Source organism: Aureobasidium melanogenum (assembly GCF_000721775.1).
Source record: "Aureobasidium melanogenum CBS 110374 unplaced genomic scaffold scaffold_1, whole genome shotgun sequence".
In the NCBI taxonomy this organism is placed as follows: Eukaryota; Fungi; Ascomycota; class Dothideomycetes; order Dothideales; family Saccotheciaceae; genus Aureobasidium; species Aureobasidium melanogenum.
Genome location: NW_024470053.1, coordinates 1,570,443 through 1,587,445, shown reverse-complemented (window position 1 = coordinate 1,587,445; position 17,003 = coordinate 1,570,443). Strand labels below are relative to the sequence as shown.

The 17,003-nt window shown below is 50.6% G+C and overlaps 5 protein-coding genes across 5 annotated transcripts; 3 read left to right on the top strand and 2 right to left on the bottom strand.

Annotated features, from left to right (window-relative positions):
* Positions 1–2,131: 2,131 nt before the first annotated feature.
* On the top strand, positions 2,132–9,680 carry M437DRAFT_38427 (uncharacterized protein; the record flags this gene model as incomplete). Its single annotated transcript, XM_041019834.1, has 5 exons — positions 2,132–2,370; positions 2,644–2,818; positions 2,874–5,891; positions 5,994–7,872; positions 8,008–9,680. The coding sequence occupies 5 exons, from the start codon at positions 2,132–2,134 to the stop codon at positions 9,678–9,680; spliced, it is 6,984 nt and encodes a 2,327-aa protein (XP_040884610.1).
* Positions 9,681–10,630: 950 nt separating this feature from the next.
* Positions 10,631–11,346, bottom strand: M437DRAFT_36195 (uncharacterized protein; the record flags this gene model as incomplete). Its single annotated transcript, XM_041019397.1, has 2 exons — positions 10,631–11,063; positions 11,129–11,346. 2 exons carry the CDS (start codon positions 11,344–11,346, stop codon positions 10,631–10,633), a joined length of 651 nt encoding a protein of 216 aa, XP_040884609.1.
* A 413-nt stretch (positions 11,347–11,759) lies between these two features.
* On the top strand, positions 11,760–12,335 carry M437DRAFT_37612 (Thioesterase/thiol ester dehydrase-isomerase; the record flags this gene model as incomplete). Its single annotated transcript, XM_041019667.1, has 3 exons — positions 11,760–11,833; positions 11,886–11,936; positions 11,996–12,335. 3 exons carry the CDS (start codon positions 11,760–11,762, stop codon positions 12,333–12,335), a joined length of 465 nt encoding a protein of 154 aa, XP_040884608.1.
* Positions 12,336–12,648: 313 nt separating this feature from the next.
* M437DRAFT_71393 (DnaJ-domain-containing protein) lies at positions 12,649–13,794 on the bottom strand (the record flags this gene model as incomplete). Its single annotated transcript, XM_041025666.1, has 1 exon — positions 12,649–13,794. One exon carries the CDS (start codon positions 13,792–13,794, stop codon positions 12,649–12,651), a length of 1,146 nt encoding a protein of 381 aa, XP_040884607.1.
* Positions 13,795–14,310: 516 nt separating this feature from the next.
* On the top strand, positions 14,311–15,124 carry M437DRAFT_18772 (DCP2-domain-containing protein; the record flags this gene model as incomplete). The annotated part of the gene is made up of 2 exons (XM_041018973.1): positions 14,311–14,889; positions 14,945–15,124. Coding segments are annotated over 2 exons (759 nt in total), but the record flags the coding sequence as incomplete, so codon positions are not given.
* Positions 15,125–17,003: the final 1,879 nt, after the last annotated feature.

Genomic DNA, 17,003 nt, shown 5'->3' with positions numbered 1-17,003 from the left:
AACAGGAAGGCTTATGAGGCATTGGGCTCTATCAAAGGCCGGCGCTATGCGAACATGGCTGAGTTCGTGAGTTTGACCGAGGCCCAATGCGATTCGGACGGAGATCATCTTATCGCTGTGATTATGCAGCCGCGCAATTCCTGCCGTGAGTACGTGACAGAAGCAATAAGGCACAAGAGGTAGTGAGCTCAACTACGATGATATGGATCTGAGACTTGGACAACATGCTCAGGTCACACCCGCTCGGCAAGGATTCGAGCCTTTTGTTGCTGTGGTTCTCTTGTCAAATATGTCTGTCAAAGCCACTGTTTCGCAAAGTCTTGGCAGGACTGCGAGTGGATAGGGATCTGATACCAGTCCTCCGGTAATCTGTCATTCCGGCAAAGTGGATTTGCAATCGTCATGGTAATTCTTCAACAGTTGAGCGAAATCTCTTCTAAGGCGGCCGAGAAGTATAGGCATGATGACGATTGATGGAGACACTGCAAGAGCGACGCGGCTTTCCCTGGTCAAAAGAAATGTCGTTGAAATAGAATTGCCGTTCACACACATCTGAGGCTTGACGTGGCGGGCGGCGTGGCGGCACCGACAATGCAGGAACGTGAAAGTTCAACGTCGAATCTTCATGTACCGCACCCGACGGCTCGGAAGCCTGGCAACAAAAGTCAAACAACCATGATGCTAGCCCTCCCTGTGGTGCCAAGATAGACTTCTGCGGTGGGACCCGCAGCGGTAACTTGAAACGTACCTGCTTACGACGTGTCGCATCGCAAGAGAGCATAGATTGATTGCAAGGAAAAACTGCCGTGACTTTCCTGGTTGCGATGTCCTTTTCGAGAAGCACAGGTTGCAGCATCGGAAGGAGTCAGCAGCTAGATGTCTTCTGCCATTGTAATAAGAGACAGCCATTGCTCGAGTACATTCGGAGTTGAGATTGCAGCCATCTGCGCATGCAAGACAAGAGAAAGGTTAACTAGGATCTGCAGTCTTGCCTCATGAACCTCAATCAATCGATACCGCTATCGAGCGGTCAATGACCAGTCATAGCACTGCGATTAACGTACGCACATCGAGAGCGAAGCCCAAGCTTTTTGGCCGGTCGAGATGGAGACTTTTTGTCATCGGAAATGGGTTGCGGACAAGAAGAAGAGCTCATGATGCCTTGCTGCATGGTGCAGATGCACGGGCAGTCAACAGGCTTGTTAACCCAACGGTCCTGTCTGCAAAGCTTTGCCAAGGTATCGATACAGGACGTTCCCACTCTTTGTTGCAGAGACCTTTTGTCTCTCTTGCAGCTTGCCAAAGCACGACCGCCTCTTCCTCGGCCGTTTTGCAGCTCAGAGGTAACATGAAACGTTAATCCCTTATGAGGGGTGACACTCCCTGTAGGCACACACTGCGGCGTGGCGCATCGGATGCGCGCTGCGAAGCCTGAGTCGTTTGGCTGTTACCATGGCTCTGATTGAAAATAATCACTTGCAGCCAGGCCCTAAAAAGAGACATGTTGAAAGTAACCGACGGACTGTCCCGCTGCACTGTCCGGCGATCATCCTACTACTGCCATCTCAACCCCTGCAATGGCCTGTGGTCAAATGCATCATTGATGGTCAGTGTATCAGTTCGTTGAACCATGCTCGCCGCACCGTGCAGAGACCTTGCTCGTTTGCCGCCTTAGTTATCACCGATGAACCTGAGCGAATCAAGATAAGCTGCTGTACTTCCCCATCGTCGGCGGCCTTTGCTGTTGATTCTGAGTTCTTGACTAAACTCGACCGAGTCTCTGGAGGCCCAACATCCGGATACATCCCTTCTTTGTATATCGATTCCTTTCCTGTTCTACAGCCAACCTTGATTGACGGCTTGTTGGACCCACTTGCTGCACTCTCCGCATATTCTTTCCCGGATCCTTGCCTTCTACGCTTTCTTGTGCTACATAAACACTAGATTTCTGCCTTTTCTTTGCGGAGCGTGTCTTAACATTTCTTCAGGAATCCTGCTCTTTACACTCGCTCATATAGCTCGACATTTATGTTTGACGTTTAGGAAGCATACATCTGCCTATCGCCAATCCGCCTTTGTGGCGCTGGATATTTGTTTTCTATATTGCCTCTGACGACCCTACGACTACACAATGCATGGCCAGTGGTTGATGTCATTGGCGCTGAGCGCCTTTGGGGCCCAGGCTCTTCGCTACGATGAGAGATATGTCGACTGGAACCTGAATATGAACCAGGAGGCAGTAGATCCAATGGACTACTCCACCATCTACGAGAATCACACATACCATCCTTCTCCGGATAACTGGCGGTTCCCCTTCTACAGTTTCTTCATGGACCGATTTGTGAACGGAGACCCGAGCAACGATAACATGTGAGTTCGAGGTCCCTTTACCACACGCATTTTATCCCCATCCCCATCCCCATGTCCGATCCTCTATCTCCGGACAGCTATCACAATGCAGAATTGTTTACTAGTCGGAATCATGTCCAGAGAGAGGTTGTAGTTGCACCGCTCTCAATGGTCATCGACCATTATTTTGAAAGCATGCTGCATTGCGATAGTACCATATTGTCCTGTGGCTTAGGGGGAGAGATAGGCCTAGCACATGGCTGAGACATATCACTAGAGCTGACAGCTATTTAGCAACGGCACTGCTTGGGAACATGATATCTATGGTACCCAACTTCGTCATGGTGGCGACACTGATGGTGTACGCGATTCTCTTGACTATCTTCAGGGAATGGGCATCAAAGGCATCTACCTAGCCGGAAGTCTCTTGTACAACTTCCCTTGGGAATCAGACAGCTACAGTCCTCTGGTATGCTCATTGCCAACATTTAATCGACCCTAGCTCTGAACTAACTAGATTGTAGGACCATACCCTTATTGACAAACATTTCGGTACTATCGCCCAATGGAGAGAGCTGATCAACGACATTCACTCGCGTGGCATGTATGTCCTGGTTGACAACACTATGGCAACCATGAGCGACGTTATCGCCTTCGAAGGCTACTTCAACAGCAGTACACCCTGGTCGTTCAAAGAGCACACTGCCGTCTGGAAATCAAGTCAACGTTACTCAGACTGGGAGTTCAAGAACGAATGGCATGCTGAATGCCCATACGAATACCCTCGCTTCTGGGACCAGGGCGGTAACCGTATTGAGGATGGTAATATCACAAAGATGGTTGGGTGTATGGACAGTGAGTTCGATCAATATGGCGATGTCGGTGCCTTTGGTCAGTACCCAGAATGGCAAAAGCAACTGTCGAAATTCAACGGCGTCCAAGATCGTCTGAGAGACTGGCGGCCCTCTGTTCAGACCAAGCTCCAACACTTCATGTGTATGATGCTCGAAGCCCTCGACTTCGATGGTTTCCGTATAGACAAGGCCATGCAAGTTACTGTCGACGGCCAAGGCAACTTCTCCCATGCCATGCGCGAATGTGCATCAAGTCTTGGAAAGTACAACTTCTTTATTCCTGGAGAGATTGTCAACGGAAACGCCAACGGTGCCATCTATTTGGGACGCGGTAAAGAGCCAGGAATGGCCGTTGAGAACATCACCGAAGCGGCAACTACGAACTCGACTTATATCCGTGATGATCAACACCAGGCTCTGGATGCCGGTGCCTTCCACTACACAATCTACCGTGGTCTAATGAGATTCCTGGGGCTTGACGGTGATCTTTTGGCTGCAGCTGATGGCCCTGTGAACTTTGTGGACGCCTGGCACGTTATGGTTCAAACAAATGACTTTGTCAACGCAAACAATGGCAAGTTTGACCCACGCCATATGTACGGCGTTTCTAATCAGGACGTCCTAAGATGGCCTGGTCTCATCAACGGTACTGAGAGACAGGTCTTGGGGTCATTCGTCAACACACTCCTGGTCCCTGGTATTACTATGGTCTCTTGGGGTGAAGAGCAACTGTTCTATGTTCTCGACAACACTGCCGCCAACTACATCTACGGTAGACAAGCTATGAGTTCGGCCCAAGCCTGGCAGATGCATGGCTGCTACAAGGTCGGCGATGAGAACCTGAGCAACTTCCCTGTAAACAGTTCGCTTGTTGGCTGTCAAGATGATTCCGTGTCATTGGACCACCGCGATCCTACCCATCCCATGTACAACTACCTCAAGTCGGGACATGAGATGAGAAGGAGATACCCGGTGTTGAACGACGGCTTCGACGTTCGTCAACTGTCCAACCAGACTTTCGACTACTATCTGAATGGTTCCTTTGGAGTTCCGACCGAAACAGGTATCTGGAGTGTCTACCGCGGAGAACTAGAAGGCGCACAGGATCTATCAGATGCTGGCGGCTATGGTAACCAGCCTGTCTGGCTGGTCTACAGCAACTACAACGGCTCTAGGAACTATACATTTGACTGCAGCAGTACCAGCGGACAAGCCATCATCTCGCCCTACGATGCAGGTACCACGGTCAAGAACTTGTATTACCCTTTCGACGAGAGAACTCTTGAGCCTTCTACAGAGAAGCTCCACTTCAACGGCTCCAACGAGTACAATGGTTGTCTGCCATGGCTCAATATGACCAAGTACGGTTACGCAGCCTTTGTGCCTAAGGACGTTTGGGAGGCGCCATCTCCTTCGCTGACCAAGATGATACTCAATGATACCTTCATCGGCCATGACTCGCGTATCATGGTAAGCAACGAGGACAAGGAGACTTTGACCCTGGAACTTCGCTTCTCAGGAGAAATGGATTGTGACTCTGTACGCCAGTCAATCAACATCACATCCACTACAGGCGATGGGTCTGTCGCGGTCATTGACACCGACAGTGTTGATTGCCTGACTACCGACCTCCTAGACGAGCCTCTATTCTATGGTGCAGTGCCCTCATTCTGGAGATACCGTACCAACATCACAAACATCGGTAATGGCATTCACACAATCACCGTTAACAACGCCTCTTCTGCTAGCAAGAACAGCTTCACTGGTTCCAGGGACCATCTGATGTTCCGCATCGGTCAGATCGACAATCCAATGGTCTTCCCCTTCAAGGCAAATTACAGCTCGACACTGCTTTTCAGTGGTAATGGAGTCACAAAGCGTGCATCTGAGACGTCTGGTACCCATGAAGATGCTTTCTACGTTCAGCACAGGGCTCCAGGTGCTGACAAGTGGCGATACTCTCTTACTTGGGGCGCGGAATGGTCCGATTGGATGGACTACCATGGCGGCAACAGCACACTAGACAAACAGACCTGGGCAGGTACCAAGAGACAAAAGTGGACTGGCGACCACGTCAAGGTCCAGTACTGGTCTAAAGCAGCAGGCAGCAGCGATCATATCCAGGAGGGTGATGTTTACGGTTCTTCAGAGCATATGCGTCGTTTCCCACACTTCTTCATCCATGGCTCATTCAACCAGTACGGCTACGACTCTGGTCTCGATAACAAGATGAAACTTGTCGGAAACAGCACTTGGCAGTACGACTTTATGACCGAGTGGCCCTCCCAGTTTCAGCTCAATGTCTGGGGCATGACTGAAGACGGTGTACCAGATGTCTCCGCTGCGTTTGGCGATATTGACAACGACACTGTGCTTGACCGCATTGGTCCAACCTCTCTTGAGATGTCGGTTGTTAACATTACCAATCATGGACCTGAATCACCCTTCCTGGCATGGCGCATCCACTTCAGTGATGCCTCCTTCCGCTACGTGCTCATCCCTGTTGGAAATCGCTGGAGACAGTTGGCTCTATTCATCATGCTGGCAGTCATACCCCCTGTCACGGCCTTCATTGGTATCTGGGCTTATCGCAAAGCCTTCTATGGAGTAAAGTTCAACCAAATCGGCTTGGCTGATCCCAAGTCAATCATCCCTGTTGCTATCAGAAACAAGTTCAGCAAGAGCGAGGTGCTGAACGAGAAGGATACAGTCGTATCATCCAGCTCCGAGACTGTAGGTGATGTCGTTGTGGACAATGGCGGCATTGTAACTGCTGGCGCCATGGTCAAGCGCAGAACTGTCCTCATCGGTACAATGGAATACGATATCTCGGACTGGAATATCAAGATCAAAATCGGAGGTCTAGGAGTGATGGCCCAACTTATGGGAAAGAACCTTCAACACCAGGATCTGATCTGGGTAGTACCCTGTGTTGGTGGTATCGACTACCCTGTTGATACCCCTGGTGAGTCAGTCGATGTCACCATCCTCGGCAAGGTCTATGAAGTCCAAGTTCAGTATCATAAGCTCGAAAACATCACCTACATGCTCCTTGACGCCCCTGTTTTCAGGAAGCAATCAGCAAAGGAGCCCTACCCTGCTCGTATGGACGATCTCGACTCTGCCATTTACTACTCTGCCTGGAATCAGTGTATTGCTGAGGCGTGTCGTCGCTTCCCTATCGATCTCTACCACATCAACGACTACCACGGCACTATCGCCCCTTTGTACCTCCTGCCCCAGACTATTCCGGTGTGTCTTTCACTTCACAACGCCGAGTTCCAAGGTCTTTGGCCGATGAGAAACGCAAAGGAGAGAGCTGAGGTGTGTTCCGTCTACAACCTCTCCGAGTCTGTGGTCGCCAAATATGTGCAATTTGGTGAAATTTTCAATCTGTTGCATGCTGGCGCGAGTCTTCTTCGTATTCACCAGAAGGGTTTCGGTGCTGTTGGTGTCAGTAAGAAGTACGGTAAACGCTCGTGGGCTCGCTATCCTATTTTCTGGGGGCTCAGCAACATTGGTGCCTTGCCCAACCCTGACCCCTCGGATGTTGCGGCATGGGACAAGAAGCTCGCCAACCCCAAGGACGCCGTCATCGATGAGGTCTATGAGTCCACCAGAGCAGGTCTCCGACGCCAAGCTCAGGAATGGGCTGGCCTTGAAGTCAAGCCCGATGCTGACTTGTTTGTCTTCGTCGGTCGCTGGAGTATGCAAAAGGGTATCGACCTGATTGCTGACGTCTTCCCTGCTATCCTCGAGAAGAACCCCAACGTCCAGCTGCTCTGTGTCGGCCCCTGTATCGATCTATACGGCAAATTTGCGGCTCTCAAGCTCGAAGTCATGATGAAGAAGTATCCTGGTCGTGTCTATTCCAAACCCGAATTCACTGCCCTTCCACCCTTCATCTTCTCTGGCGCAGAATTTGCCCTGATTCCTTCGAGGGATGAGCCTTTCGGTTTAGTCGCTGTCGAATTTGGACGCAAGGGTGCTCTTGGTGTTGGTTCGCGTGTTGGCGGTCTTGGACAGATGCCTGGTTGGTGGTACACGATCGAGTCTCAGACCACCAAACACCAGATGCATCAGTTCAAAATGGCTATCGATGGCGCTTTGAAGTCGAAGTACGAGACGAGAGCCCTTATGCGTGCTAGAAGTAGCGTGCAGCGCTTCCCTGTTGCCCAGTGGAAGGAGGACCTCGAGATACTGCAGTCGAAGTCTATCAAGATTCATAATAAGCGTGCTGAGAGGAAACAGCGTAATGGTGGCATCTCTGTTGCCACAACTCCCTGGGGCAGTGGCTACAATACTCCTAACTTGCCTGGATGGATGACCCCTAGTGGGTGGACCACTCCTGGCGCTACTACACCATGGGGCAGGGGCACACCCAACCCCAGCAGACCTTCTTCTCCTACTCGTGCACGAGACACTGCAGAGTCTTCACCAACAATCTCTCGTAACAACTCGCTGTCTCTCGGCACTCGAGCAGGTCCAGGCCACGTTCAAACCAGGGCTCGCAGTTTCTCTGGCTCTCGCCCTGCTCTCTCGCGCAGAAACTCAGCTGAAGCAACTCAGAACAGGAACCGCCTTTCAAGAATCGAAGACGAGGAAGTGGCCATCTCGAGAGAAGATGCACAGCAGGCTAGAGAACAAGCCCAAGAGGAGGCTCGATCCGGTTTCCCCTTCTTGAGTCAAGATCCATTTGGTGCTAACACCCCCTACAACTTCTCACCCGCCGCGACTCCTGGACTTGCTAGCCCCTCTGCCTCATCACCGTTCCTGCCTTTCCCTTCCTCTCTGGGCCGATCAGCAAACGCTGAATCTACTCTGACTGTCGATAAGGTTATCGAGCAGAAGGAGGACAAGACACCTCAAGATTTACTTCCATTCTTCACTGACAGCACTGGCTTGTATTACCGCACTTTCCAGCGCAAGCTTGAAGACCTCAATGGAAAGAACTCAGAATCTGCCTTGTGCATTGAGGAATATCTTGAGAAGTCTGAAAAGCAATGGTTCAACCGTATGCACGATGTCAAGATGGCTAGGGAGACCCCTGCGGCCACTCGCGCCAACTCACCTACTGGTCAATTCGACAGCAACAACATCGATCCCGAGAAGGAGACCGCCGACCAATTCTTGCTGCCCCAAGATTACCAAGCTCCTACTGGTATCCGCCGCTTCATGATGTACAAGATTGGTGACTGGCCCATCTACTCTTTCTTCCTTGCACTCGGTCAGATCATTGCTGCGAACAGTTACCAGATCACCCTGCTTACCGGCGAGATTGGTGAGACTGCAAGCAAGCTGTACGTTGTTGCTTGCATCTACCTAGCTGCTTCGCTGGTGTGGTGGTTTGTTTTCCGTCGTTTTGCCTTGATCTACACTATTGCGCTTCCCTGGTTCTTCTATGGCTTTGCCTTCTTCCTGTTGGGCATGGCTCCTTATGCAGCTACTTCCTCTGGACGTGGCTGGGTGCAAAACGTCGCTACCGGATTCTACTCGTTTGCTAGTGCTGCAGGTTCGTTCTTCTTTGCACAGAACTTTGGTAGCACCGGATCGGCACCTGTCAAGACCTGGGGCTTCCGTGCTTGCATGATTCAAGGAACTCAACAGCTTTATATCGTTGGTCTATGGTTCTGGGGTGACAAGCTCTCTGCACTCAGCGATAACGGTAAAGGCGCAGCGACTTTGGTTACTTATGGATCTACGATGACAGCCATTGGTGTGCCGATTGCCGTGTTCCTCTGGGCTGTTGGTATCCTTCTTTGGCTTGGCTTACCTGCATTCTACCGTCAAGCACCTGGTGCAGTGCCCTCCTTCTACACCGCCGTGATGAGACGTAAGATTATCGTCTGGTTCTTCGTTGCAGTATTTATCCAGAACTACTTCCTCGCTTCCATCTACGGTCGCAACTGGAAGTACCTTTGGAGCTCCAAGCACGCACCCGGCTGGGCTGTCTTCCTCTTGATCTTGCTCTTCTTCGTCATTATTTGGGCTTTGCTGCTATGGTGGTTCTCGCAACTAAGTACCACACACTCTTGGTACATACCTATCTTTGCCATTGGTTTGGGCGCACCCAGATGGTGCCAGATCCTGTGGAGTTGCAGCAACATCGGCATGTACTTACCATGGGCTGGCAGTCCCGTAGCCTCAGCACTCCTTGGTCGTGGGCTATGGCTCTGGCTCGGCGTACTCGACTCCGTTCAAGGCATCGGTTTCGGCATGATTTTGCTGCAAACCTTGACCCGCTTCCACATCACCTTTACTCTTGTTGCCGCTCAAGTCATCGGTTCCGTCGCCACAATCTTGTCAAGAGCCACAGCTCCTGACGCCACAGGCCCTGGCGATGTGTTCCCTGACTTCTCAGTCAACTGGCAAGCCGGTCTCGCAAGCGCCGATTTCTGGATCTGCCTGCTCTTCCAACTCGCAGTCTGTGTCGGTTTCTTCGCCTTCTTCCGCAAAGAGCAGCTCTCCAAGCCCTAAGCTCTTTTTTGTTCTTCACTTCTGTATAACATTCTTTTGGTGGGAAAAGACAGAAATTGTCTATTATGTCTGAGTGTGTATTCTTGTAATAACCTCTTTCTTGGAAAAAGTCCCATATATATAGACTTTTGTATGCTTTGTTTACTTGTTGGTCTTTGTACTGCTTTTTCTTTTTCTTGTTGGCTGGCCGCAAAAGTTCAGCATTACCATCATTACTATACCCCTATAGATAGCAGTGTCAAGCATTCTTCAATCTTCAAAGCTCCGTTTCGCAATCTACATCTTATGTCTTGTTCGAATGTGCATCAAGTCTCTTGGAGATGGCATTCTGAATAGCAATACTAACAAGTCTACAGAATTATGCTTCTACCTTGCCGTATGCTAAATTGAGTCAAACTGTGCAGGTCCCTCTATTGTCACAACGAACAGCTCCACGACCCAGAAATAAACTTTGGCAAGATGTATACCAGAATGTTCGCAGAAAAATGAGATGTAATCTAGTGCTACCTTGCAAAAGTCGCCTGTGGTGGTGTTGAGAATTTGGACTCCCAAATACCAGTCTTTTGATGGCCGGGAGGTCCTCATCAAGACTCGCCGATGTTTAGAGAAAGAGCAAAGAGCCCAACGACTGAAGCCGCGCAATCACAAGCTCGACATCTGAAAGCTGATCAAATTTTATACACGATCTACTACAGATTGATGATGCTGGAGCTCGTTAGTAGTCTTGTCACCGCGTCTTGTTGGGTCAGTGAACGTTTCGCCGTTACTCTTGGTTTTTTTTTTTTTTTAAAAAAAAACAAGGTCGTTGCCACTAGGTCAGCTCGATGTTCAATCAGCCGCTCTTGCCTTTCGTGACCTGGTCATCATTTGCGAGCGGAAGTGGTAGCTTGCCAAAAGCACATCAAGAAGACCAAAGGACTACCAGAAGACATATCATTATACTCATAATCTCATAGCCTGATCCGTAACACAACTCCACCAAGAGCAAGTAACACACATATAACCGTGGTCATCGATATCGTCACTCCCTTCACCGCAGCATTAGCAATCAATATCGTACCACAGGTGCCTGCCTCAGTTGTAGGCAAATTCCCTCCGTGCGCATACAACGTCGAGCAATATTGACCTTGCCCCTGCCCTTCTCCAACACCGTTATACACAGTGGTAACCTGTTGCGTATTTTGACCTGCTGCATATACTAAAGTGGTTGTAGGATGGACTTCTGTAACATAGACGGTGGAGGGTTGTGGTTGCTGCCATATTGTGCTGGTGGGTTGTGGTTGCCAGGTTCCGGCGACGACGGGGTTGCAGGTTTGGCCCCAGGGACAGCAGCCGATTGTGTTGTCGAAGGCGCGGGCGCAGTAGGTGCTCGGTGTACAGCAACTATATGGATTTAGTTATGGACGACAAGGAACACACCACATCGGAGGACTGGCAGAGGAACTGACTAGTTTGGTTCTTGGATGGCGTTGCAGTTAATAAGCGCCCAAGAAGGACATTGCGCGCTTGTCGCAGCAGTGAGGTCTTGATTTGAAGAAATGCAATAAGCATTTGTCCAGCCACCGCCTTCGCCTCTCAGTTCCAGGTCTTGCGGTTGTTGGGATGCTATCGCGAGGTGGGAGAGGGATACGAGCAGTAAAGTCGCATACGACCGTGTTGAAAACATTGTGTTTGGTTAATAGATGGATTGAGTGTATATAGCGAGCGACTGAACATGATACATCAATTAAGCGGAGAGAAAAGGAAACGAAAAGTGAGGATGGTGGGTGAGAAAGAGAGCGTTCGTACTTGGCCTTGGTAAGGCGGGTTGCCTGGTGGGCGACGAGCATTGTCTATGATACTTGTGATGCAGCCTTGCCGGACATGCATGCAGCATGCGAGAATCAAGGATGAGTCGCGAGTCTGGCGCTCTATGCGCATCGATAGATATAAACCGTGGTTTACCCGTGTGCCTCGGCTCGATCTGGACCTTGTACCGACCGATTAGTTTGGTAGACATGCAACCACCCTGGACATCACCTTGTCAACGAGCCTCCCAAGTAAATTCATCTGCAAGCAGAGACTCACGAGATTAGAGCCATGGCACATATCGCAGAATTGAAGAAGCGACGACTGCAAGATTACGGGTTCCATCTTGAATACCGGACACGATGGTAAGTCGACTAAAAGTGCTTGTAATGCATATCTGACCACGCGTTTATGTAGGAGCGACAATGACATGTACGACCACATGAACAACAGTGTATACTACTTCCTGTACGTTTTTCTGACTCACCAAGCCGGAGTTTGAGACTGTACTTACCTTTGTTATATAGCTTCGACAGCATTGTCAACACATATCTCATGACGCATTGCAAGCTTGATCCGCCAACATCACCTCTAATTGGACTGGTAGTACACTCGCATTGCGACTACCTAGCTCCGGTAGGATTTCCTGCGCTGGTTGATCTCGGGCTCCGTGTCAAGAAGCTAGGAAAGAGCAGTGTTACCTACGAGATTGGTGTTTTTGAGCGTGGTGTTGAGGAAGTGAAGGCTGTTGGCGAATTCGTACACGTGTTTGTGGATCGAGAAAGCAGAAGGCCAAGATCTGAGGGCATGACTGCGACTATGAAGGAGCAGTTGGGCTCGTTAGTAGATGACAAGGCCAAGTTATGATTGCTCTCGAGAGAAGCAATCAATCAAAAATATAGCCATGAAAAGTCACGATGTTGATCGAATTGAAGGAGTCTCCACTGAGAGCACAGAATTCTTGGGGCTCTCAGTGGAACGATGCTGCAGAAGAAGCACACTCTGCCTTTTTATAGTACGTAAGCAGCTCATGTTGGGAGTGGAGAGACGTCACCTGTGTATCAAAATAGGGGTATCATTATTACTTTTTGCTTTCTCCAGCTTCTTCGCGCCAGCTAATTAGCACTATCCGATTGCAGAAAGTTGTCCTGTCAAGTACGTCCATCCACTGAGAGAGTGATCATGAGTCATCCTCGGCTTCCTGCTTGCGAATCTGTTCCTCGAGTCGACGCTTCTCAGCATTCTTCAGCCTTATCATAGTGAGCTCTTCTAGACTAAGGCTCGACGCGGCAGGAGCGACCGGCGAATTCTTGGCACTACTGAAGGAAGCAAAGGAAGGAACCTTGCGCAAGCCACCTCCTGCCTGTTTGAGCGGAGTGATAGGTGAATTCATGCCAGGTATTTCATGTATGGGTCGCGTTGTTGACTTTGGCTCGGTTGGTGAGGCGGACACTGGAGTTGACGGACGTTGCAAAAAGTCAGGCTCCTTGTTTGATGCCCAATAGACTGTGTCGATCATTTTGAAATCTGGTTCTGACTGACGTTTCTTGAAGTCCGAGACTGCAGCATGGGCGCCCACGACCGATTCGTAGACTATGAGAGCACTCGAGACCAAATTTTTCGATTTGCTTTCTCCCAGGCGCTTCTTCTTGGGTTTGAGTATGACCACATCTTGCAGTTTGCCAAACGAGGCGAAGATGGAGGTTAAGCGCTCCTTGTCAATAGCCTCGCTTTCCTGGGACCAGACGACCTTGATAGAGCGGTCGATATCAGCGACGCCAGTACCACCTTGTGTAGTTTGGGTTTGAGTTTGTGGTGACATGTATCCGTTTCTTTCACGATCGAGACGTTCCTCTTCTTCCAGTCTCTCGCGGTTCAGCTGCTCTTGCCTCTCGAGACGTCGTCTCTTGCCGTCAGCAGCCAAACGTTGAATTTCGCGCTGTAACTTGTCGCCCTCTTCCTCTTCCTGGTGTTTTCTCTTCAGACTAGCATTCTCACGATTTTCAAGATCTTCTTTCATCTGTCGACGCCTTCCCTCAAAAGCCTGGTGGCGCTCTTCTCTTTCTTGTTTGGCGCGGCGGGCATTGTCGTAGATAGCTTTGTATTCGGGACTGGATAGAACGTCGTTCGCGATTTGTAAGAGATGAAATTTCTCGACAATATCTGGTTTGTCGGCGTTTTTGTCCGGATGGTATTTCAGAGCTGTGCGACGGTATGCACGTCGAATATCCGACTCGCTTGAGTTTTCAAAGGTAATGCCTAGCAATTCATAGTAGTCGATGGCAGTCGACTTAGCGGCCTCGATCAAGTCGTCGTCGCCAGGCATGGTTGCGATAGTTGTGGATGAGTAGAAAGGTTGGAAAGAGTTGATGCGACAGATTTATGCGCCAAAGTCTATCATATGGACGCTATCGAAATGCACGATTCTGTTTGAAAACAAAGAACCATCCACTGAGAGTCGTGATTTTGGAAAATCTCTCTGAACTCAACTCTTGCTTGAGTACCTTTGTGCATTCTTATAATATGAAATATCACTGTCTGTCGCTGGGAGATGTCGACTTGTAGTGCACAGGCCAGGCGTGAAGGAGCTCGCAGTGACGCACGTCGCGACTGAAGCGCAAGCACTCAAGAGACAGACAGACAGGTCGTCGATCCTCACACACCCTCCCCTAACACGACAAGTATTCATCCACACCCTCACTCATCCTCAAACCAGAAGCCTCTCTAGATCGGATCGAGGCTTGGTCACTTCCTGTATTGCACGGGAACACACGCCTTCACTTAGGCCACTTCCAGAGCCCGGACATGCTGCGCGACACCGGTCAAAATGCAAGAATCAAAAATGCAGCTAGTCGACTGGCTAGATGACCTGTGTGTCCGCTTCATCATCAACCTCCCCCAAGAAGAACTCGAGAGCGTCGCCCGAATCTGCTTCCAGGTCGAAGAGGCCCAATGGTTCTATGAGGATTTCATCCGTCCCACCGACCCCTCTCTACCCTCGCTCAACCTAAGGGACTTTTGTCTTCGCATCTTCCAACACTGCCCCCTCCTGTCCACCTTCTCCGACTCTCAGCACACCGCCGCCTATCAAGAGTTCCTCGCCTACAAGACCCGCGTCCCCGTCAGAGGCGCCATCCTGCTCAACCATGACATGGATCAGGTAGTCCTTGTCAAGGGCTGGAAAAAGAGTGCTACATGGAGTTTCCCTCGTGGAAAGATCAACAAGGACGAGCCAGATCTTGACTGCGCCATCCGTGAGGTCTGGGAAGAGACGGGCTATGACATTGCTGCTGCTGGTCTTGCCAGTGACGACCAGAAATACATCGACGTGACGATGCGTGAACAGCATTTGCGAATGTTTGTCTTCCGCGGTGTCCCCCTCGACACCCATTTTGAACCAAAGACCCGCAAGGAGATTAGCGTTCGTCTCTTGATGCCATCCTCGCAGCCCTTGATAACATGCTGACTGACTATAGAAAATTGCTTGGTACCGCTTGACTGATCTGCCATCATACACCAACAAGAGACAGAACAACCGTGTCATCTCTCATCACCAAGACCCCAACGCTGACCAGGGTACTGTAAGCGCCAACAAACTATACATGGTTGCACCCTTCTTGCCTCCGTTGAAGAAGTGGATCAACCAGCAAAAGAAACGTGATGCTGCTCGTCAAGCCCAGGTCGAATCTGTTGTCGAGGAAGCTCTGGATGTTCCTTCAGATTCGCCGGCTGTGGAAGCTCCTGCCGCGAGTGCCGCCTTTGAGCTCAAACGTTTGTTGAGCGTCAATGTGCCATCTCAGGACTCGCCTCAGACAGCAAATGGCGAGGGTAATCAGGCAAATGCACTGCTGGCCATGCTTCGTGGTAACCCTTCTCCTGGTGGACTAGCTCCACCGGCAGGTAACGATCTGCCGCCAGTGACCCCTCTGGATCAGGTCACCAGCACTCCTCCAGAGCCTAGTACTCCACACTATCAGCATCACCATGCTTCGCCTGCTGTCAGACAGCAGCATCCTCCTGGCTTCCCCTTCCCCTCACCAGCTCAACAGCGTAACATGTCCCTTCACCCGCCAGGCTTCTTCGGCCAAAGTACTCACGAGAATCTGCAACGTGTCGTACCAGACATGCCACACATGCCTCAGCAGCCTCCACATGCTATTCATCATGTACATCCTCAAGGCTCGCATCCTTCGATGCAACAGCAGCTGTTCCCTGGTGGCCATCCTGCGCCAATCGCTCACGGTCCAGTTGCTCCATCAGCATCCCAGTTGCCCGCTCCAAGACTCAACAACCATGCCATGAATCTGCTGAGTGCTTTCAAAGCACCTTCTCAATCACCCGTTGGTCATAACCAGATGCCGTATGGCAACGGTTCTATGTCTTTCCCTAGTCCCAATCAGAACCACATGCAAGCCCAACAGCAGCAACAGCTTACAGGAGACGCGCAACACTCTCGTAGACGATCCGAACATCAAAACTCCTTGTTGGGTCTCTTCAAGTCTCCCAACCCTCCTAGAGCGGCTCCGGTTTCTCAACCTCCTCAGACAACCCTTCCATTCCATACTGCCCAAAATCCTGCTCCTGCCTCGATGGCGCCTTCTACGACGACGCCCACTCCGGCGGCACCAACTCCTCAACAAAGGAACGCAAGTCTGGCCATGCTGACAAGAACGCTACCAAAGGCTAAGCCAACTCCACCACCTGCACAGACAAAGGGAGATATGTTTCCAGCGAAGCAAGTTGTACAAGAAGCTCAAGCTGCTCAAAACGGAGCTGCGCCGGAGGCTGCGAATAAGCACGTTGCTCCCGATGCTCCGCGTGCTCCAGTGTCGATTCTACCAAGACCTGGCTCGGCGGCCAATAGAGGTTCGCCCGCACCCCCGTCTTCAGAGTCTATTCAGACTCCTCATAAACTGCGACGAGGCAACAAGACTGAATCGCCGGCTAATTTCACTATTTTGCAACGGCCTTCACCTCGAGCTGATCAAAATGGATCGCCCGAGATGCCTCAGGTGAGGCAACCGCCTCCTCCTAAGCAGCCCACGCCAAAGCAAGCAGCGCCGAGGCAGTCTGCTTCGAAACAAGTGCAAGATGCACCAAAGCAGTTCCAACCACAGATTCTGCAGAGGCCAAAGACCGAGAAGCCAGGATCTGCTCCAGGTGCCGAGCAGCCTATGCAAACTACAGGAGAGCAACGTAATGCGCTCCTCGCCTTATTTGCAAAGCAGAATCCTGGACTTGCTCAGGCTGAGAGTAGATCCGGATCAGCCATGTCAAACAATTCAGGAGCACCTCTACCATCGGATCCGTCACTTTTCAGGTCACGGCTGGCTAGCGCATCTTCGGCGGTGAGCAATGGAGGAGACAATGATGGGCTCAGGTCGCCATCTACTCCAGTGGAAGCTAAAGGATTCCTCCTTGACTATCTTAATGGCGTGGTGAAGAGCGAGAAGAACAAGGGTCCCAAGAGAGGTCCTGTTTGATTATAGACTATATGGTGGGACGGAGCAGACATCCATTGGTCTAAATGATAGG